The 22,682-nt window shown below is 35.9% G+C and overlaps 1 protein-coding gene and 1 pseudogene across 1 annotated transcript; both read left to right on the top strand.

The window, feature by feature from the left end:
- The first annotated feature begins 462 nt into the window (after positions 1–462).
- On the top strand, positions 463–10,783 carry LOC21386496 (annotated as a pseudogene).
- A 1,749-nt stretch (positions 10,784–12,532) lies between these two features.
- LOC21386497 (pentatricopeptide repeat-containing protein At5g04810, chloroplastic) lies at positions 12,533–20,347 on the top strand. Its single transcript, XM_024164239.1, has 10 exons — positions 12,533–13,427; positions 14,870–14,997; positions 15,897–16,037; positions 16,386–16,472; positions 16,752–16,905; positions 17,223–17,282; positions 17,418–17,846; positions 18,188–18,483; positions 18,856–18,985; positions 19,526–20,347. Exons 1-10 carry the CDS (start codon positions 12,570–12,572, stop codon positions 20,039–20,041), a joined length of 2,799 nt encoding a protein of 932 aa, XP_024020007.1. The 5' UTR covers positions 12,533–12,569; the 3' UTR covers positions 20,042–20,347.
- The last annotated feature ends 2,335 nt before the right edge of the window (positions 20,348–22,682 follow it).

Raw genomic sequence — 22,682 nt, forward strand, 5'->3', positions numbered from 1 at the left:
GTTAGATGTGACTATTTCTGAGAGCTTTTTATTGTAGCAAAACTCGAATTCTAAACTCAAATCGGTGAAATGAACGGGGCCCTAGTCTCTAATTAACATTTCAGTGCTTCCCTTTCATTACTTTGATCCCATATTCTTTATCTCTTAGTTTCATATGTTTTAGTACCATAGCTTTTATTTTTTTTATTTTTTTATTTTATGGAACACAGAATTGAAAATGGAAATATCCCTTTCAAAAAAGGGAAATCTCTGAAGATGTTAGAAACATTGAAACACAACGTCTGTGATAAATTTATACGTGGTAAGGGCAACACTTTAGGCGCCTTTTCAAATTTTCAGGAAATGCAATTCTAGTAATAATGTTTTATGTTTACGTTTCTTCATTTGGTTTTCTACGTTCATTATGGATCACCATCTGGATATGCAAGAACATTATCAAACAATACAGTTACTCATTGACAGGTGCGGGACATGCTTGGAGATGGTCGTCTAATAAAACGCCGTTATTCGTGATGGAAAAGGTAAGGATTCAGAATTTTGTTGTAGTCACATGGGAGTTAACTATACAGCCTTGATTAGGGAATGGTATGCACACAAATCTTCTATTCAGCTTCTTCTTCAACCTACTGTGTTTCTTTTGCAAGTGGTTCATATCTATATGCATATCGAATTAGATGGCTTTTTTCAAATGTTGCATGTTTTGGGTTACATATGAATTTTGAAATGTATGTTGAACAACCGGGTGAGTTTCCAATGTTAGGAAACTTGAGTTTCCTATATTGTGGGCCACATATTTATTCAATAATTATATTAAGTTATTTAATTATTTAAATTAATTTAAGTGATCTAATTATAGAAAACTCAACTAGTCTCCTAACAGAGTATGGACTGAATGGGTGGATACCCATATTGATCTAATTAAGTTTAATGGGAGCCTAATGATGCAGTATATAAATAAACTAAGGTTATGGTCCTTAATATGTCAAATCATAAGGCAGTTTTCATTCTTCCTCATCTAGAGAGAAAACACCCATTAAGGAACTAAGTAGATTTGACTGAGGAATGCAATAACCGTCGTGCTCGTTATCTTAGAGAATTCTACCGGAGATCTAAAGGCTGCAATGCATCAATGGAAACAAGTCAGAGTTCTAACTTATTTTCTTAGTAATTTGGTGTGATGATTCCTGAAATGTGAAATAAAGATTTAAAGATCTAACAAGTGGTATCAGAGCGATCATCACATTAAATTATTGAGAGAATTTTTATCTTTAATATCTCTGGTTGAATAATCATGTGAATTTTTTGGGTGATTGATTTTAATCAAATTTGTTGAATAAATTCGGAATTATATGTTATTCACAAATTGACTTTCTGAAAAAATTGAGGATTAAGAAAATTTGGTAAAGAAATTAGTTAAAGTAAGTTTTTCCTTTTTCTGGAAAATTTTTTTTTCTTCCTTTCTTCGTTGTCTTCTCCGAAACGGAGAAGGATTGTGGCCGGCGGCAGCCTTGGCTGCCGGCGCTGAGAAAACAAGGCGCGGCCGTTGGGCTGCGCCGACGAGCAAGCCTCGGGCTGCTGGCCGCGGCGGGGGTGAGGAACAGCGGCGGCCATGGCCGCCGCATAAGGAAAGAAAAAAAAAAATTTATTGCCGACGGCAAGCTTACTGCCGCCGGCGTCTGGATTCTTGGGCGCAGCCATTGGGCTGCGCCGGACAGTTATAGCCGCGGCCGGCTGGCCGCGGCATGAGGACTGGCGGCCTGGCGGCCGCCAGTGGAGAAGAAGGGGCGCAACACTGTTGCGACCCTAGGGTAAAGTTCTGGGCTTTGGCCCAGAGCTGCAAAAAAAAAAAAAAAAAAAAAAAAAAATAAAACCAAACGGGCCAGTTCAAGCCCGTGACAGAGAACAAAAGCACAAGCCCAAGCCTGTGCATTAGAACTAAAGGGCCGCAGGTAATTACCTGTGGCCATAAGGAATATAATTACTGATTTTTTTGGCAATTATGGGTTTGTTTTAAACCTAATTTTAGAGATTTTGGACATTTTTTTTAACCCATTAAGAAATTAAATGCAAATTAATTAAGGATTCAATTGAATAAAATGAAATTTCGGGTCTTTATTTTGTTTTATTTGATTATTGCACTTAATTGTCTTGTATTTTGAAATAAATTGATTGAAATAATATAGTTACCAAAGTAACCTCTGTTGTAGATGTTGATTTATTTTAAAATATAAAGATGAGTACACTTATTATTTATGCGAATAATGATCGGCCCAAAGGAATGTTATTATTTGGTCGAATAATGGGTATACCTGTGGTAATAAATATGTGACAATTATTAAGCTCTCCATGTGAGCAATAGTCGGCCCAAAGGAAGGCTATTGTTTGACAGGATTTATTGTCAATATTTGATTACTGCGCGGAGAGTACCACTTACAAGCTGATATTTTTGGTCCAAAGACTAAATATCAGTGTTGTGCTAGGTATCTTGAAATGGGCCCACCACCTTGCTTCGAGTTATTTGTTTATGTCATGTATGCATTATATGGTTGATTATGCTTATGTATGACGTGAATGTTGATTGTGAGTATATTTTATTTTTGTTCTCTATTTAGTTTCTGCTACTGCTGTGAATGTTTCTGCTCAAGTTAATGCAATCCCAATGCTGAATGGGACGAATTTTAAAGTTTGGAAAAAGAACGTGAAAATCATTCTCGGATGTATGGACTTAGACCTTGCGCTCAGGACAGAGTGTCCCACTGCTACTACGGAAAATCTGAACACAGATAAAATTGAGAAGTGGAACCGCTCCTAACCGCATGAGTCTAATGATCATGAAACGCTCCATTCCGGAAGCGTTTCGGGGCTCTATTACTGAGAGCACTAATGCCAAGAAGTTTCTCAAAGAAATTGAGCAATATAAGACTGAAAGTGCTCACTTGACGTCAACCTCTCAGAAGAAGAACAAAAGGAAAGATAAGGATACTGCAAAAGGAACACCTAAGTAGAAGAAAGTCAAGAAGCAGGATGAGGAATTCACCTGCTATTTCTGCAAGAAGGAAAAGACTCTCGTTATGGTTTGTTTTGAAGTTAATTTAGCTTCTGTACCTAAAGATACTTGGTGGGTAGATTCTGGTGCTACTACTTACATTAGTATGTCTATGCATGGTTGCCTATGGAGCCGACCGCCAAGTGATGCTGAAAGATTCATCTTTGTGGGCGATGGCAAGAAAGTTCCAGTAGAAGCTATCGGCACATTTAGATCATTATTAAAGACTGGTGTCTATTTGGATTTGATTGAGACTTTTGTTGCACCGTCATTTAGACGGAATTTGGTTTCTATTTCTAGTTTGGACAAATCCGGTTATTCTTGTTCCTTCAGAAATAATAAAGTTAGTCTCTCTCATTATTCAAATGTTGTTGGTACTGGTTCCTTGATTGATAATCTTTATATGCTTGATACTGTTACTTCTGATAATGAAATTTTGCACACTAGTGCACGAGGTACAAAGCGAAAATTAAATGAGAATTCTAGCACCCTATGGCACAAACGTTTAGGTCATATCTCTAAACAGAGAATTCAAAGGCTTGTGAGTGATGGAATTCTTGGTCCCCTAGATTTGACAGACTTTCAAGTCTGCATTGAGTGCATCAAGGGGAAACAGACAAACACAAGGAAATTAGGTGCCGACAGGGTTACAGACGTCTTAGAACTAATTCATACAGATATATGTGGACCATTCCCTACGGCTTCATGGAATGGTCAACAATACTTCATTACGTTCATAGACGATTATTCAAGATACGGTTACCTATACTTAATACATGAGAAGTCACAGTCACTGGACGTTTTCAAGGAATTTAAAGCCGAAGTTAAACTTCAACTAGGCAAGAAAATTAAAGCTATCAAATTAGATCGTGGTCGCGAATACTATGGCAGATATGATGGATCAGGTGAACAACGTCCAGGACCATTCGCTATCTTCCTAAAAGAATGTGGAATTGTCCCGCAATACACAATGCCAGGCAAACCTAGCATGAATGGTGTTGCTGAGAGACGAAACAGAACTCTTAAAGACATGGTGAGAAGCATGATTAATCATTCTTCTTTGCCTGAATCGCTTTGGGGAGAAGCATTAAAGACTACAGTTTATATCCTTAACAGGGTTCCAAGCAAAGCAGTAACCAAAACCCCTTATGAACTATGGACATGAAAAAGACCTAGCATTAGGCATTTACATGTTTGGGGTTGTCCAACTGAGGCAAGGCCTTATAGGCCAAATGAAAAGAAACTAGACTCAAGAATGGTTAGTTGCTATTTTGTTGGATACGCTGAACGCTCTCGGGGCTTCAAGTTTTACAATCCCACTACTAGGTCTTTCTTTGAGACAGGAAATGTGAGATTCCTTGAGGATGTCGAGTTTGGGGGAGAAGATTGAAAAAGACCTAGCATTAGGCATTTACATGTTTGGGGTTGTCCAACTGAGGCAAGGCCTTATAGGCCAAATGAAAAGAAACTAGACTCAAGAATGGTTAGTTGCTATTTTGTTGGATACGCTGAACGCTCTCGGGGCTTCAAGTTTTACAATCCCACTACTAGGTCTTTCTTTGAGACAGGAAATGTGAGATTCCTTGAGGATGTCGAGTTTGGGGGAGAAGATAAAGTAAGGAGTGTTGTCTTTGAGGAAGAAGATTTCGTTTCTCTTCCTAATATTGCTATTGTCAATGACCAGGTTGTAATACCTGCCATTGTTCAAGACGCAACTCTGGAACAAGACAACAATGAGGTTCCCTATGTAGCACCTATAGAGCAAACTCAACAACCTCAAGAAGTGCCATTAAGGAGATCCACTAGAGAAAGGAGAAGTGTGATTCCGGATGATTATATCGTCTTTCTCCAAGAACATGAAGATGGTGTCGGCTTAGGGGAAGATGATCCTATTAACTTCCAACAAGCCTTACAGAGTTCTAATGTTCAAAAGTGGATTGATGCCATGAAGAATGAGATGAAATCTATGAAAGACAATGACGTTTGGGATCTTGTCGAGTCGTCTAAAGGAACGAAAACCCATAGGTTGTAAATGGATATTTAAGACCAAAAGGGATTCGAAAGGTAACATCGAAAGATATAAGGCTCGTCTAGTCGCCAACGGATTCACTCAGAAGGAAGGCATAGACTACAAAGAGACTTTCTCTCCGGTTTCTTCGAAAGACTCTTTTAGGACAGTTATGGCACTTGTGGCTCATTTAGACTTAGAGCTACATCAGATGGATGTTAAGACAGTGTTTCTCAATGGCGACATTGAGGAGACAATTTATATGGTCCAGCCAGAAAACTTTGTATCTGGAGATTCGAAGTCTATGGTCTACAAGTTAAAGAAGTCCATCTATGGTCTCAAACACACTTCCCGTCAATGGTATCATAAATTTCATTAAGTTATCACTTCCTATGGTTTTGAGGTGAATGTAGTCGATGATTGTGTATATCACAAGTTTAGTGGGAGTAAATTCATCTTCCTGATTTTGTATGTCGATGACATATTACTTGCCAGCAGCGATATAGGCTTATTGCACGAAACCAAGAAATTTCTTACTAAGAATTTTGAGATGAAAGATCTTGGTGACGCCTCTTTTGTATTAAGAATTCAGATACTACGAGATCGCTTTCAAGGTATCCTTGGGTTATCACAAAAGAGCTATATCGAAAAGGTTCTGGATAGATTTGGCATGAATAATTGTTCATCAGGAGATACGCCCGTAGCTAAGGGAGACAAGTTTAGTCTCAGTCAATGCCCCAAGAATGAACTTGAGATAAAGGAAATGGAAAAGATTCCTTATGCATCAGCAATAGGAAGTCTAATGTATGCTCAAGTTTGCACTCGTCCTGACATAGCATTTATAGTGGGAGTATTGGACAGATACTTAAGTAACCCAGGAGTGAATCATTGGAAAGCAGCCAAACGGGTTATGCGCTATTTAAAGAGAACAAAGGATTACATGCTCACTTATCGAAGATCAGACAGACTAGAGATCATCGGGTCTTCTGATTCTGATTTTGCTGGATGCCAAGACAGTAAGCGATCCACGTCAGGCTATGTTTACATGTTGGCAGGAGGAGCTATTTCTTGGAAGAGTGTCAAGCAGACACTCATAGCTTCTTCTACCATGGCTGCAGAGTTCATAGCCTGTTATGAGGCATCTAATCATGGGATGTGGCTGCGAAACTTTATCACGGGGCTGCGTGTGGTTAATGGTATTGAGAGGCCGTTAAAGATATTTTGTGACAATAAATCGGGCTATATTCTAATAACAACAGAAGCTCTATGAAGTCGAAGCATATAGACATTAAGTTTCTTGTTGTTAAAGAAAGAGTTCAGAGTGGTCAGATTTAGATAGAACACATCGGGACAAACTCCATGCTTGCGGATCCGCTAACCAAGGGCTTAACACCCAAGGCCTTTCACGAGCACACTGCTCATATGGATGTTATTTTATTTGAAGATACTATGGTTTAGTGGGAGTTGATTTTGGATGTTCTATGACATAAACATTATTTGTTTATTTTCTGCAGAATAAAGAAGATGGAATTACAGTTTTATAGTTTTCCCTCTGAATGTATTAATTTTCTGTTTACAATCTTGCATTATGTTTTGAAAATTACAGATGATCTAATAAAGAATAAAGCAGGACCAGTTGGAAATAGGCATATTGGAGATCACATTGCATGTATTTCCATGCCACTCATCCATACTCGATCTATGTCATTGAATATGTTGGTATGGTGACCATGGAAGGTTTAGTTGCATTTGAGGGTGACAAAAGCCGCCACGATCTTATGCTAATATAAGAGATGGACCAGATTGTATCTTAAGTGGAGACTAAGGATAAATAGCATACAGTTGCGCGCCTAAGGAATTTTATATGATATAATTATTTCAGGAATCATATGTAGCCCAAGTGGGAGATTGTTAGGAAACGTGAGTTTCCTATATTGTGGGCCACATATTTATTCAATAATTATATTAAGCTATTTAATTATTTGGGCTAATTTAAGTGATATAATTATGGAAAGCCCAACTAGTCTCCTAACAGGGTATGGGCTGAATGGGTGAATACCCATATTGACCCAATTAGGTTTAATGGGAGTCTAATGAGGCAGTATATAAAGAAACTAAGGTTATGGTCCTCAATATGTCAAATCATAAGGCAGTTTTCATTCTTCCCCATCTAGAGAGAAAACACCCATTAAGGAACTAAGGAGATTTGACTGAGGAAGGCAATAACCGTCGTGCTCGTTATCTTAGAGAATTCTACCGGAGATCTAAAGGCTGCATCAATGAAAACATGTCAGAGTTCTAACTTATTTTCTTAGTAATTTGGTGTGATGATTCCTGGAATGTGGAATAAGGATTTGAAGATCCAACATCCAATGGACTGCCCTCTCCACGACACTACAAATTCATGCTTTTAAATGAAGAAAGGAGAGTCTTTTATGATACAAGAATCGATAACAATGGACAACCTTTGGAGTTTTGTTCGGGAGAAGGCCTTGTGAGTTGTTTTAGCATCTCTCGATGAAATTATTGGGGATTACAGGATTTTTTTTCTTCTTCTGGGCACTTTGTTGATATCAGATTATTGGATTGAAGTAACATTCTGCCACTTGGCAACATTTGCAAACTGCAAATGGTTGAAGTTTTTGCTCTATATATTTATTTCTTGCTATAAGAATATTATTTTATGTGGTAGGTACCTGAGGGATTTGAAATGTGTGTTCGTTTGATGCTGCCTGGAGAGGTTTCTCTTGTAACATGTCCTCCAGAATATGCGTATGACAAGTTTCCTAGGTTACTTTCCGAAGTCTAGTTTACACACAACAATTCTCCTTGATTGTCTATACCTTGTATTTAGTGCTGTATCATGGATGGAATACTCCTGTAATCTTCACATTTACTCTTTTTCTTCCGTTTTATCCCAACACTCTAGGCCATCTAGTGTTCCTGAAGGCACTCATGTTCAGTCGGAGATTGAGCTTCTGGGTTTTGAGACGCCAAAGGTACTTTTCTTGAGCATTACGAAATTAAATTGAGAAGAAACAAGAAGAAATTGTAATCTTCAAAATTTGTAATTTGACTCAACTTTGTTAATTATTTTTCATGTTTTTTCTTGCAGATTTTAGATGTGTTATTACTATTTTTTTTTATTACTTGCTAGAAAAAGAAAAAAAAAAAATACGTTGTTAGTAGTTGTTGACTTTCAAAAAATAAGCTACTTGGATTTCAGAGAAACTGTCACATACTTGACCGTGGTTAGTTACTATTTTGAGTTCTCATGATTTTATGTTGGGGTTTGACCATCTACATTAACTAGCGCTGTGTCAATTGAACTCTTTTACAACCTTTACGTGTCTGGATCAAATTCTCTCAAAGTTCTCGTGTATCGATCTTTAATTTCCTTATATGTTTGAGTTCAGAGACTGTAAAAACTTTAACATGATCGTGTAAATTTTGATATATATATCTAATATACGTATTTATATATGTATATATTTTTTCTTTCTTGAAAATGTGGATTCAGACTTCCTCTTTCACCAATCAAATGTTGAGAATGTGTTGCAATATTCAAATCATTGTTGTAGGATTGGACTGATATGAACTTTCAGAGCATAATGGATGATGCAGAGAAGATCAGAAGTACGGTATGCATTGATAATGTTTGATTATTATTTGTATATTTACCTACGTGCATGTATCACATTTTACACTTGGTATTATCTGTCCCTAGTTTTTCCTCTTTTTATGTGGCGTTATTAATTACGGATCATTTGATGTTAAATGTTTGACAATCTCTTTGTTTCCAGGGTAACAGGCTCTTCAAAGAAGGTAAATATGAACTTGCAAGGGCAAAGTATGACAAGGTAATGTTTGATACTCATTTTGTTAGATAAATAAAATAAGCTTGCAATTATCCAAAATATACGAAATCATTATTGGTCATACTCATTGGTTTAAAATGATGTAACAAAAGTATGGAATGTTTTAGTTCTCTAGCGATCTATTTGTTCCTTACCACTTGAGTTTTTTGTGTTTCGTATGCAAATATCCAGAGACTCTGGTTATTAGTTAAATCTGGTTACTAGTTCCGATCATGTTTTAAGTTTTTTCCTGAGAAATGAGAATTTAATTTGTAAACACTTTCTTTGCACTTGCCATTATGATTTCCCATAATGCCGTGAAGTTGTTGCTGTACAGGCGCTTCGAGAATTCAATCATGTTAATCCACAGGATGATGAGGAAGGGAAAGTGTTTGTAGACACACGTGTTAAGTGTTTCTTTTACTATTGTCCTTGCCTTCTCTGGTTCATCTTCTCAAACTATATCAACCTATTTGATATTGATTTTCTCTTGAATTTGGATGTTTGAAGAATTTGTTAAATCTGAATGTGGCTGCCTGCTATCTGAAGATGGGTGAATGAAGAAAATCAATTGAGACGTGCAACAAGGTATTTCTCGTGTCTCGAAATTTCATGCATGCTTAATCTCTTACCAAGCCATTAAGCCTAAGAAGTAATTTTATGATCATACAAGACAATATTAGAAGCAAAAGAAACCAGCTTGGTTCTCTGAAAGCAGCCTGTTATTTTCTGCATATGATCATTATAGGCCCACTTAAAAACTGCTTCAATTTAAATTGTTGATGTTGAACACGGATGGTGCATTTTCTTTCTTCTTTCATTGGTGTTGGGGGAAGGAAGGATGGTATAATAAAAGGTTTAAAAAAATGTCACCTATAATATGTGTGGTTAGCAATTAACAAAGAAGTCGAATAATCTTGGCTAAAATCTGTTTTAAAAAAAAATAAAGCTGTTTAGTTGTTTGGGCCTTGTTTCTGACTGATTAACAGGTCAAGATTGAGCTTTGGTTAATGCTTTTCACTTCTGTTTGCATTTGGTAACCACATAGGTCTTAGATGCAAACCCTGCTCACGTCAAGGCTCTGTACCGCCGTGATATGGCCTATATGGCAGCCGGAGATTTCGAGGAAGCAATGACTGATTTCCAAATGGTAATTTTTCATGCAATTGTTAACTTATCAAGTTTTCGAGACTTTATTCTTGATGTTTCTTAATTACTTCTGGATATCTTTTAGATGATAAAAGTAGACAAGTCGTCAGAATCTGATGCAAAAGTTGCTCTACTAAAGCTGACACAAAAGAAGCTGGTGATTTTATCGTTCTTGAGGAAGCAATGACTGATTTCCAAATGGTAATTCTTCATGCAATTGTTAAAGTTATCAAGTTTTCGATACTTTATTCTTGATGTTTCTTAATTGCTTCTAGATATTTTTTAGATGATAAAAGTAGACGAATCGTCGAAACCTGATGCAAAAGCTGCTCTACTAAAGCTGACGCAAAAGGAGCAGGTGATTTTATCGTTCCCTTGGTAGTTCCATTTGTTGTGGAGATTCCATGCATCACAAGACACATAAATTCTACGTATATTTCTCGCCATTTGTTAAGCAGGAAGTTGAGAGGAAAGCTCGAAAGCAGTTCAAGGGACTATTTGACAAGAAGCCAGGGGAAATTTCAGATGTTGGAACAGAAGATGGAGGAGGTTGGACTCGAGCGAAAGAACAGCAGGATGAACAGGTTGCTTCAGATAGCAATAGTTCTGAGGAATCTCATGAAGCTGTAAATGATCCGCGTCAAGAGAGTTGGTTCTCCCACATTCTGGCCTTCTGGGAGACTATTTTCCGCTCTTGGCCTGCAAAAATGTACCATTTTGTGATTATTATGAGGGAAAAAAATGTCATAGGTCAATTCGTGTTACATGTTATGCTCCTGTCGTATTTTGATTATTTCTTTTTAAATTTACAGTCAATTTGAATACAATCCATGACACGAAATTTTTTAAAAACCGTAACACGAACACGACACGACACGAAAATGACCCGTGACACTAAATTGACCAGTAAACCCGAAATTGACACGAAAATTATATACTTTTATTTAGTTTTTTACATATTAGAAATAACTTAAAATTCATAACACACTAAAATACAATAACATCCATTGAAATTAAGTAAATAATAGTATAAGATTTTGAGTATAACTATCATGATATCACAAGTTTATAATAAAATAAAAAATATGTAATAAAAAATATTTGTATTTTTTAGTTTTTTATAAGTTTCGTGTCGTGTTCGGGTTAGGCGGGTCTAACCCGAAATTGACCCGTGTTTTTCGTATCAATTTCAGGTCGACCTAATTCTGACATGAACATCTTTTTTCTCAAGCTTAACCTGCGAAATTCGTGTCGTTTTCGAATTATATTATCGTGTCGTGACCCATATTACTGACCCTAGGTATTATCTATTTGTGGTTGTATTCTGCGTCATTCCAATACATTAGGCAAACTGAGCTAATTGGTTTAGTTTAAAATTATGCTCCACAGAGAGAACTCATTTTGATATAACGGTTCCATAGAAAGTGTGAAATACAGAGTAAAACTTCGTTCATTTTACCGATTTGAGTTTTCAGTTTTAAGTTTTTATAATTAAAATTTCTTAGAAAATATCACAGTTAATTTTTTTTACTACAGTTAAAAACTCTAAGAAAATATTACATCTCAATTCGAATTAAAAATTTAAATCCGTAAAGCGAACGGCCGGGCCCGTTCAGTTCGCTAATTCGAGTTTTTAATTCGAGTTGAGATGTGATGTTGTGTGAGAGTTTTTTACTGTAGTAAAAAAGTTAGATGTGACTGTTTCTGAAAACTTTTTACTGTAACAAAACTTGAATTTTAAACTCGAATCAGCGAAATGAACGGGCCTTCTCACTTTCTCAACCTGAATAAAAGGTGAGAAGGCATTATTAGTTGAAGTTAAAAAGAGAAAACAGAATGCCCTTATTTGGGCTAGATTCATAATTTCTATTCGGGAATCTTCTGAACAATGTTCTTTTTTCTCTTTGGAAATTGTATGAGTGACAAATGTGTATATTATCAATGAAGCTCTATTTTTCGTGTATTATATTTTTGTCAGTTTTGTGTGCCTTTTTATTTTAATATATGGTTTTTTATCTAATCAACACTCGGAAACATTTACCACATAAAATGCTCCTTTACGGTAAAAACTCGCTTTTTTTTTTCTTTCCTTATAGTAGGAATTAGTGCTTTAGCAGTTATATAATTTTTTTAACCGTTAGTTGTAGCATAGCATGTAACATAAAATTATTCTTAATTATAAATAATATTGTTAAAAAATTAATCTAACAGTTTTTAATTTATCTCTTTTAAAAATAAATAAAAAAATAATCCCGGTAAAACTAAGCAAAATTAAGCAACCGTTTAATTCACTGATTCGAGTTTTTAATTTGAATTGAGATGTAATTTTATGTGAGAATTTTTTATTATAATAAAAAATTAAATGTGACTGTTTCTGAAATCTTTTTATTATATTAAAACTCAAATCGGTGAAATGAACTGAGTTATATTTACCGAATTTTTGAAAAATCACTCTTACTAGCCACTCACACAGTCACACTACACTCCACGGATGAAGGTGTAAAAGATAATGGAAGTTTCTCTCGCCACCCACGCTATCTCCTCCTTCTCCGTCACCGGAAAACACCATTCCGGCGCCATTAAAGCTGCCAATTTTCTTCCTTTATCCCTAAACTCTCCATCGCCGCAGACACCGGCTTTCGACAACTCCACCAATTCCGCCAATTCCTCACACCTCTCCGGCAAACTCCGCCGTCCCAAAACCCTCAAGACGACCACCTCTCCCTCTCCCAAAATCCCCTCAAACCCTCTCAAATCCCTCGCCCAACCAAGCACCGACGTAAATGGCTCTCGCTCTCTCACCAATAAGCTCTGGCTCACCAGCAAGCTCTCTCCGCCGGCGCCGAATCCTGCGGAGATTTCCCGGGAAAGTGACGGGGAAGCCGGGGAGAAGGAGGTTGAGGAGAATGCGGATTCGCCGAGGGTTGAGTTCCGACAAGAGGGGAAGATATTCGTGGGGAATCTGCCGAGCTGGATCAGGAAAAACGACGTCGCCGAGTTCTTCAGGCAGTTCGGGCCGATTAAGAGCGTGATTCTGATCAAGGCTCACGAGAAGACGGACAGAAATGCGGGGTTTGGGTTCGTGCTGTATGGTGGCTCGACGGCGGCGAAGTCGGCGATGAAGGCGGTGGAGTTCGACGGCGTGGAGTTCCACGGGAGGGTCCTGACTGTGAAATTGGACGATGGAAGGAGGTTGAAGGGGAAAATGGAGGAGAGAGAGAGGTGGATTGGAGGGGACGATGGGGTTGAGTATCGTTCAAAGTGGCATGAAGAGAGAGATGGTTTAAGGAAGGAGTTCCGGAAGGTTGTCGAGACCGAACCGGAGAATTGGCAGGCGGTTGTGGACGCTTTTCAGAGGATTAAAAAGGTGAAATTTTTAATTTTTTTTTTCTTTCTAATGCCATTGTTTGTTTGATGGATTCATAGTTTTAGAAAAAGAATTGTTCTTTATCATTGAAGAGGATGATTCTACTAGTTTGTCTTGTTTTAAGTGGTTTCTCTTAGTATTTGTGTATAGATTACTTGTTCCTTGAGTAATTTTGATCAAGACTCATTCGTTATCGTTGAAGAAGCAGAATTCTAGATTGTTTTTGTTCAATTTAATTATGCTTTTGCTTTATATTTATTTGCAGTCTCTTGTTTGTTCATTGTTTGGCTTGGTTGAAGTGTTTTTGCGCGTTTCTGCCGTTTGCATTTTAGCGCCATTGTTTGTTCATTTGGCGCAGTTGATTCCTTTTGGAAATAGTTTTAGGCAAGACTCGGTTATTAATCGCTGAATATGAAAGTGTTTAGTGTGAATAGTTTCATTATTTTTGCTTTGTGTTTGTGGTTTGTACCTTTGATATATTGTTGGGAGGAGAATTGGTTCTTTAGAAAGAAAGAAGAGATGTTGTCTTCTTAGGTTATTCTGATTGTTTTTGTCTGTTAGACATTTCTGTGCTACGTAAAGCGATCTATCCTTTGCAGAGTGCAACCATAATATTCATGGTATTAGGTAATAATCTTTTGCTACTTATTTTCTTAGGCTCTAAAAGTACTCTTTTTGAGTTATAGTATATATTTGGGAATGAAGATGCTTCTCTAGCATCTCTAATGCAATGCTAAATTAGTGTGCCGTTGCTAAATTTTAGCATCGAGTGGGAAAATCTCTCTCGAAATTTGTAGTTTGCCACCAAGTATGGCATATGGCAAATTTTTCATTTGATTGCGATATGTTTACCTTTTCATTTAATCATTACAACATTTTTATTTTCAAATTGTCATAAAATTAAAACTTTACTTCTTATAGCTTCCAAAGTTTAGTGGACGTTTGGTTCATAGATTCAGAATTATGATTCAGAACCATTCTCGTTTTACATATGTTTTTTGTGAGAGAAAAATACTGTAGAGAATCATGAATCATGATTAAAATCATGGACGAATACAGGAAACAAACGTCCCCTAACGATAATGGCAAACGTAGTTTAGCATTTGAAATAGCACTGTGTATTAGAGCACAAATGAAAATAACATATCAAGTATATCATTTTCATACTATTTGATGCCAAATATGCAATTGATTATAGCATTTGCATTGCAGATGGTCTAAATGGTGTATGGGTTTAAAAAAAAGATAATAATTGGTCTAAGCTTTCAGCTAGGGCGCATAATTTGGTAATCAATATAAATTGACCAAACTTCTATTTACTTTTTGTGGATAAGATATAACTGCGATGACTCTGGTATCCATGAAAGCATGTTTCCATTTTAACGAAAAAAAGAGAACACAAAAAAAAAAAAGCTTATGATGGATTTTCTTATATATAATAGCCCTCTAGAAGAGAATACGGCTTGATGGTAAAGTATTATGCAAGGAGAGGTGACATGCATCGTGCACGGGAAACTTTTGAGAGTATGCGGGCAAGGGGAATAGAGCCATCATCGCATGTCTATTCAAGGTATCACATTATAAACACTGATATAGCAGCTATAACTGGCTAAGTTTTATTTTCAGTTAAATTCATTTTATGATATATAATTTGATGGTCAATTTCATTGAATTTCTGTAACTCAATGGTAATTTCTCTGAGTTTTTGTAAGTTGATGGTAACTTTATGCGAGTCATCCTCCTCTACTACCTCGTGTACTAAGTTCCTGAATTTTTTGCATGTACTGGAGTTCTGAATTGAGAATATTCTTAAGTGCATTGACAGAATTTGATCTCACTCTAAATTCTGAAAAATGACTTTTTCATTGGTAATAGATCGTGCATACATAAAGTTGATCCAAATTAGTTTTAGTACAATCTTGCATGCTTTGCTTGGGTTTACGCAATAATGAATAATGATCAGCTTAGATTAATTTTACTGGTATTTTACCTGTAACAATCAATTAGTATGCCTTTGTGAAGAGCCTTGCCATCAAATCCTGTTAAACAACAGGCTTTAATCAAGACACTTTCTACAACCTGGGAAAATTGAGGAACTTGCTTGGTGATTCTAGAAGTGCAAGGAATAAAATTGATTTAAACACTCGTCTCTCTTTAGCTTATAAGCTAATTTTCGCTATATAAGATGCAGTAGACAGGTACTTTTGGGCATGTCTTTATTGTGCATTTTTCACCACTCAAGTTATGTAGTTACCATACTCAAAATTATGAGGTTTAAATTATTAAACATCCAAATTAGTCTCCATCATGTATGCAATAATATTGTCCCGGTCGAAGTTTTTCTAATTAAATTTGAGTGTGAAAAACGAAATACAGTTTAAGGTCTATTTTGTTAGTTTTCTGTGATTTTGCGAATATATATTTGAGATTATCCTTTTCCAATCATTGAAGAATTTATATTACATGCAGCCTTATTCATGCGTATGCAGTTGGCAGAGACATGGAAGAAGCATTATCTTGTGTTAGGAAAATGAAAGAAGAGGGCATTGAGATGAGTTTGGTGACTTACAGTATAATAGTGGGGGGATTTGCAAAAATGGGCAATGCTGAGTACGTAACCATATAGTTTTTTCAATTACACACGTTTCTCATTCATTAATATTTAAGAGACATTAGCCACATTACACTTTTTTAATTTTTTTTTTGGCAGAACTTCCATTTGCAGTTGTTATAGTAACACAGTCCTTTTTAGTCATAGTCACGTTACACTTTTTTAATTTTTTTTGGTAGAACTTCCATTTGCGGTTGTTATAGTAACACAGTCCTTTTAAGTTATAGCACCACTGCTAGTTGTGCACTTTTGCGGTTGAGATATTGGGTTTTGATTTAATTGTTTTTGGAAACTTCTTATATGTTCTGTTTATTAATTTGATGTTCCTGGATATTCTTTTTTGAAAGAGCTGCAGAGTTCTGGTTTAAGGAGGCCAAAGAGAGACACATTACTTTAAACGCAATCATTTATGGAAATATAATATATGCTCATTGGTGAGTATTCACAATTTTAGTTTTACGTTCCTCGTAAGTTTTGTTTCATTATGTTCTAATTGGTTACTTCATAAACAAATAATTGAATTTTTTTGGAATTACATTGCCAAAAATGTAAAAATAAGCAAGCTATTATTAAATGTATTTCTGATTCCTGGTTTGCTTCTACTGTTCTACATAGTTCAGTCTTGAACTATTGCTGTTTGTAGACCTCCTAATCTGCGTGGGCTACTCTCTATCTTCTTAACCTTTTAACGCTCCACATTTGACAAATTTCAGTCAAACCTGCAATACGGAAAGAGCTGAGGCGTTGGTGCGGGAAATGGAAGAAGTAGGCATAGATGCTTCAATTGACATTTATCATACCATGATGGATGGTTACACGATGATCGGAAATGAAGATAAATGTTTGGTTGTCTTTGAACGGCTCAAGGTAAACTCGTGCGATAGTGTTGCTTTTGTCTAAGGTTAAACATACATATTCGTACATCATGTACACACAGAGTTGGAGACACAGAGGCATATTTCATATACCAGATGTAGTCATTATTTTTCTGTATTCCAAGTATGTAAATACATTTTTGTCTACTTTAGGACATTAGATATTCAGCATTTTCCTTTGCTTCTGGGGTTCATGCTTGAAGCTTTCCATGCCACTGAGTACTGCCTGGTGCAAAAATTATCAACTACAAATTATGACTTATTTTTTTTCCTCTCTCTCATTCCCTAACTTTTGCTTTATTTTCTTAGGAATGTGGCTTTACACCATCAGTTATCAGTTATGGATGTCTGATCAATCTTTATACCAAGGTATTGCATTCTTTATCCTTGTATGCTAATTTGAACTTTTATCTGTCCAATATTTGTATGCCATTGTGTCATTAGTTTTGATTATCTTTTACATCTATTAGTACCTTATTATTAACAGCATGTGCATTCTTTCAGGTTGGAAAAGTTTCGAAGGCCTTGGAAGTTAGCAAAAAGATGGAATCTGCTGGCATAAAGCATAACATGAAGACTTATTCCATGTTAATAAATGGATTTTTGAGATTGAAAGATTGGACTAATGCATTTGCTGTTTTTGAAGATGTTATAAAGGATGGTCTAAAGCCTGATGTAGTCCTTTATAATAACATTATAAGAGCATTCTGTGGTATGGGTAACATGGATCGTGCTGTCCAGACTATCAAAGATATGCAGAAGTCCAGGCATAGGCCTACAACACGTAGTTTCATGCCAATTATACATGGTTTTGCAAGAGCTGGAGAAATGAGAAGAGCTCTAGAAATTTTTGATATGATGAGGATGAGTGGATGCATACCCACTGTACATACTTTCAATGCTTTGATTCTTGGCCTTGTTGAGAAACGTCAGGTAAATTTTGCCGATTACACTTGAAGCGCAGATTTATTTGAAGGCTAAGGTTGTTAAACGTGTCTTGTTTTAATCTGGAGTGCAAAAGTAACACTTTAAGTCCCATAACGTACCATGTCCGAAATGATGCCTGATTTGTTGGTAGATCTTAGAGTTAAACATCATAGCTTTTGGTACCCACCGCCAGTTTAATGTAATCCCTCTTTTGAAAGTAAAGAAATTTAACAACTGGTGCATAATATTCTCTAGTGAGTTTGATCTGTTTATTTTTGGCTTGGAACTTTTTGTAACGCGATGTCTTGAGTTCAGAAGTGTACCCATTTGTGTTGAATGTCTTGCAGATGGAGAAGGCTGTTGAAATAGTAGATGAGATGACACTGGCGGGTGTAAGTCCAAATGAACATACATACACAACTATCATGCATGGCTACGCATCACTGGGTGATACTGGGAAGGCCTTCGAGTATTTTACTAAATTGAGGAATGAGGGCCTTGAACTTGATGTGTTTACATATGAGGCTTTATTAAAGGCATGTTGCAAGGCGGGCAGGATGCAGAGTGCTTTAGCAGTAACCAAAGAAATGAGTAATCAAAAGATTCCGAGGAACACATTTGTCTACAATATACTAATTGATGGGTATGTATTGTTACAATCTTGGGTGTGTGCTAGTGTTGTCAAAAGTTGTTGCTTTCAAATCTCTTTCTTTCCAGGCCTTCTCAAATTTGTGTCTCAAAACATTTGAGCATTATTTGGTTCTCTCTCTCTCTCTTTCTCTCTCTCTCTCAGCTAGGAGAGCATAATTGGAAGTTACCGTTTTATATTTTTCTTCTTCTCCTCCTTCTCCTCTATCCAAGCTAAGAGTGCATAATTGGAATTTACATTTTATACTTTTCTTCTCCTTAATTGACTCCTTATCTGACTTCTGGGGTTACGTTTTATATTTTTCTTCTCCTCAATTGTCTCGTTATGTGACGTCTGGGGGCTCAACTTGGTTATTTTTTCTGGTAGATGGGCTCGAAGAGGTGATGTTTGGGAGGCTGCTGACCTGATGCAACAAATGAAACAGGAAGGCGTTCAACCTGATATCCATACCTACACATCTTTCATAAATGCTTGTAGCAGAGCTGGGGATATGTTGGTATGCTCTTTAAATACTAGTCTCTATTTTGGTTTACACAGAGGTTACAGATAAATCTTGCTATTTTAGTTCAGTAGACTAGAAATGAAGTTATACTGAATTTTAAAGGTCCTGTTGTTTTCTGAATGCTAGATTCTATGATGCCAATTAATGGTTGTCTTCTAGTCCTCTTTTCTACATTAGATCTTAGATCCGGTTGGGGTTTTTTCCTCGCTTGTTTTTGGAGAAACTATGACTAAACTATGACTCTGCTTTTAGCCTTTGCGATTTATTTTATTCCACAGAATGTGCTTTAGCTCGTCTTGTATAAGAAATTAAAGTAAATACGTTTCTTTCCTGTTTTTTTCTGAGAATCTTCTGAAATTTGCAAGCGATGGGTTGTTATTTTTCCCATTCTTTTACTGGCAGTGTTTTGGTTAGCTAAATCATGGTCTCTTTTTGCAACACATGGAAAGCTGAATGATTTTGTTTTGTTTTAAGCTCCTTAATTAAGTTTGATAGTTGCCATTTTATTTTTAAATGGTTTTTGTTTCATTGCAGAGAGCTACAAAAACGATCCAAGAAATGCAGACATTTGGGGTAAAGCCAAATGTTAAGACCTACACCACGTTGATAAATGGTTGGGCACGTGCTTCGGTACCGGAGAAGGCTCTGAAATGCTTTGATGAGATGAAGCTGACAGGGTTGAAGCCAGACAAAGCTGTATACCACTGCTTGATGACATCTTTGCTGTCAAGGGCTCAAGTTGCCGAGTCTTATGTTTACTCTGGAATTCTTTCAATTTGTGGGGAAATGATAGAATCTGGCTTTACTATTGATATGGGAACTGCAGTTCACTGGTCCAAGTGCTTGCGCAAGATTGAGAGGGGCGGCGGGGAGCTTACAGAAGCCTTGCAAAAGACCTTCCCGCCTGATTGGAACATATCTCATGGTTTGGAAGTAACTTCTGATATCGATAGTGATGATGAAATTGACAACGATAATGAGATATATTCTGCTGTCGATACTGACAGTAATGGCGATGGTGATAGTGATGATATGAACCACAGATTATGATTTTGAAGTCGTGTATATTAGTTTTGTCATAGGGGCATAGGGCATGACTTGCATATTAGAGAATGTAAGGTTTATGATTAAATTTAGTTTGACCCTCTTAATGTAACCCATTCTTATGTTTCTTGTACAGATGAAGCACAGTTTCTAACTCAATTCCAAGGCGGCAAACATACGAGTTGTGGATGCTGCATATTTCCGTTGTTTGCTTAATTCATGTAACCCATTCTTGTGTTTCCTATACAGATTATGAAGCACAGTTTCTAACTCAATTCTGAGACAGCAAACATACGAGTTCTCGATGCTGCATATTTCCGTTGTTTTCTTAATTCATGTAACCCATTCTTATGTTTCTTATACAGAATATGAAGCACAGTTTCTAACTCAATTCCATGGCGGCAAACATGTGGGTTGTCGATGCTGCATATTTCCGTTGTTTTCGTAATTCATACTGTCCGTGAGCTCTTATGGTTTCATGCATTTGCTGGAGAAAACGCCTAATGTCCGTCTTTGCCAACTCTCAAAGTTTTAAGTCTTTAGTGTCTATATACATTGGGCCTTAGGAGAGCTTTCTAAAAGCTATTTTTGGCTTCTCAGATCCAAAACTTGCATCTTGAAGTGTTTGAATGATCTGTCAGAAGTGTTTTGACTTTTTAGAAGAGCTTCCACTCAGAGTCAGAATTATGACTTTTAAAAAAAATACTTCTAAATAAATTTTGAATCTTGTGCCAGAGTTTAGTTAAGGCATTATAAACTTAATTTTAACACTTTTATTGTTGATTAGACAATTTAAAAATCATTCTGATTCATTAGGCTCTTAGTTCTAAATACTTATTAAAAAATCACAGTTTCTCTTTTTCTTTTTCTACCGGCTAAAAATAAAAGTAAAAGTTGACATTCTCTATAAACTTGGCGCAGCAGCCTTCCTGGCTAGTAGCTAGTAACTTCGGTCGTGCTATTTCCATTGTTTTGATTGCTTAGCACAAGCTGCTACTACTAATCACTAGAAGCCCTCGTACTTGAAAAAGAAGCTCCTTTTCTCCTCCCCCCGCCCCCCGCCCCCCTCTTTTTGCCCTTGTTCTCTCCGTGATCTTGCTACCAGGAAATGGCCATACTGCTTCAATTCTCACCATTTCTTTATAAAATTTATCTGTCAAAGTGTATTGCAGTCTAAAACCTCGTTCAGTACGCCAATTTAAGTTTTAAATTCAAATTAAGATATGATTTTATGTGAGAGTTTTTAATTATAATAGAAAAAATTAGATATGACTTTTTGTGAGAGTTTTTAACTATAACAAAATTAGAATTAAAAACTCGAATCGATAAAATAAACATAGTCTAATTGTACATTGATAGCAATTTTAACTTTCACTGATTGTATGACATATGCTTAGTATAACTAAAATTATTGTTACAACAATTTTATTGTAACATAAAAATATATGATATTCCTGAATCTCTCTATAAATAATTATGAATTTTCAGATAGAACATTTTCAGTTTTTAGACTGAATTGTGAATTAAACAGGACTTGTAATCTCTGTTATTATTCTTGCGTCAATATGTATTGAAGTTCACCAAAATTCTTTGTTCCTAAATTTCATTGCATTCAAACCATATGTGAGAAAATACTATAACATAAAAATTGAAATACAAATTATAAAAATAATAAAAAAATTGAGCGCTTGATCTATAGATCCCTATAAAAAGCATACAGTATAACACACCCTTTGAATACAAGTCACAAAAATAACAAAAAATAAATTAAAAAAAATAAAAATCAAACTCAGTAATTAGTTTTCAAAAGAAAAACACACTGCATATTGGTGGTGGTGTGGTTCCTTTCTCGTGAAAGATCGTCATCTACAAATCAGAGAAGAAATCCTAGAAGAGGTGAAAAAAATGGAGCGCCTAATTTATAAACCCCTATAAAAATATGAGAAAACTTTCTTTTTCTAAGTTTTATTTGATGTTATTCTCGTCTTTTTTGTTTATTAGCCAGGCGCGCATTAAGCATGTGTTTCTTTCCATCTAAATTTAGACGCCGGTTATGAATTGGTCCCTTAACGCTACAAAATTAATTATGTTTTGTTTTTTTCATTCATTTAAGTTAAGAATTTAAATTAAAAAGTAAATTTATGTGAAAAAATATTGTAATAAAAATTTGAGTTGTAATTTGAACTAACGAAAAGAAAGAGAAGAGTTCATAGACTAATTGACCAAAATTGAAAAATTAGAGATTAAGAGGTTGTTCTTTTGCAATTAAAGTCAGAAAAAGTTTAAACTCGAGTTACAACTTTATTGAAGTTTATATGTTTTTTTTTTTTGTAAAATTTGAGTTTGAACTCGAGTTTAGGGTTACTGTTCTTTTGCCGTTTTTGAGTTAGGTGACTTGAATGTAGATTTTGAGTTGAGTTTGAGTTATAACTTGAGTTGAAGTTGTAACTTGAGTTTGTGTTTGGTTATGTACATTTGAATTATGATTTGAGATAAAATCTTTTTGAGTTTGTGTTTGAGTGAGTCAAAACTTAAATTTGTATTTAGATAGTATTTTAATAAAAACTCAATGTTGATGGAAAATTTTAATAGGGTATATGGGTGGAGTTTTATTCGTCTTTTAGTTGTCAACGCATAGAAAAAAAAA

Source organism: Morus notabilis, unplaced genomic scaffold (genome assembly GCF_000414095.1).
Source record: "Morus notabilis unplaced genomic scaffold, ASM41409v2 Scaffold1731, whole genome shotgun sequence".
Taxonomy (NCBI): Eukaryota; Viridiplantae; Streptophyta; class Magnoliopsida; order Rosales; family Moraceae; genus Morus; species Morus notabilis.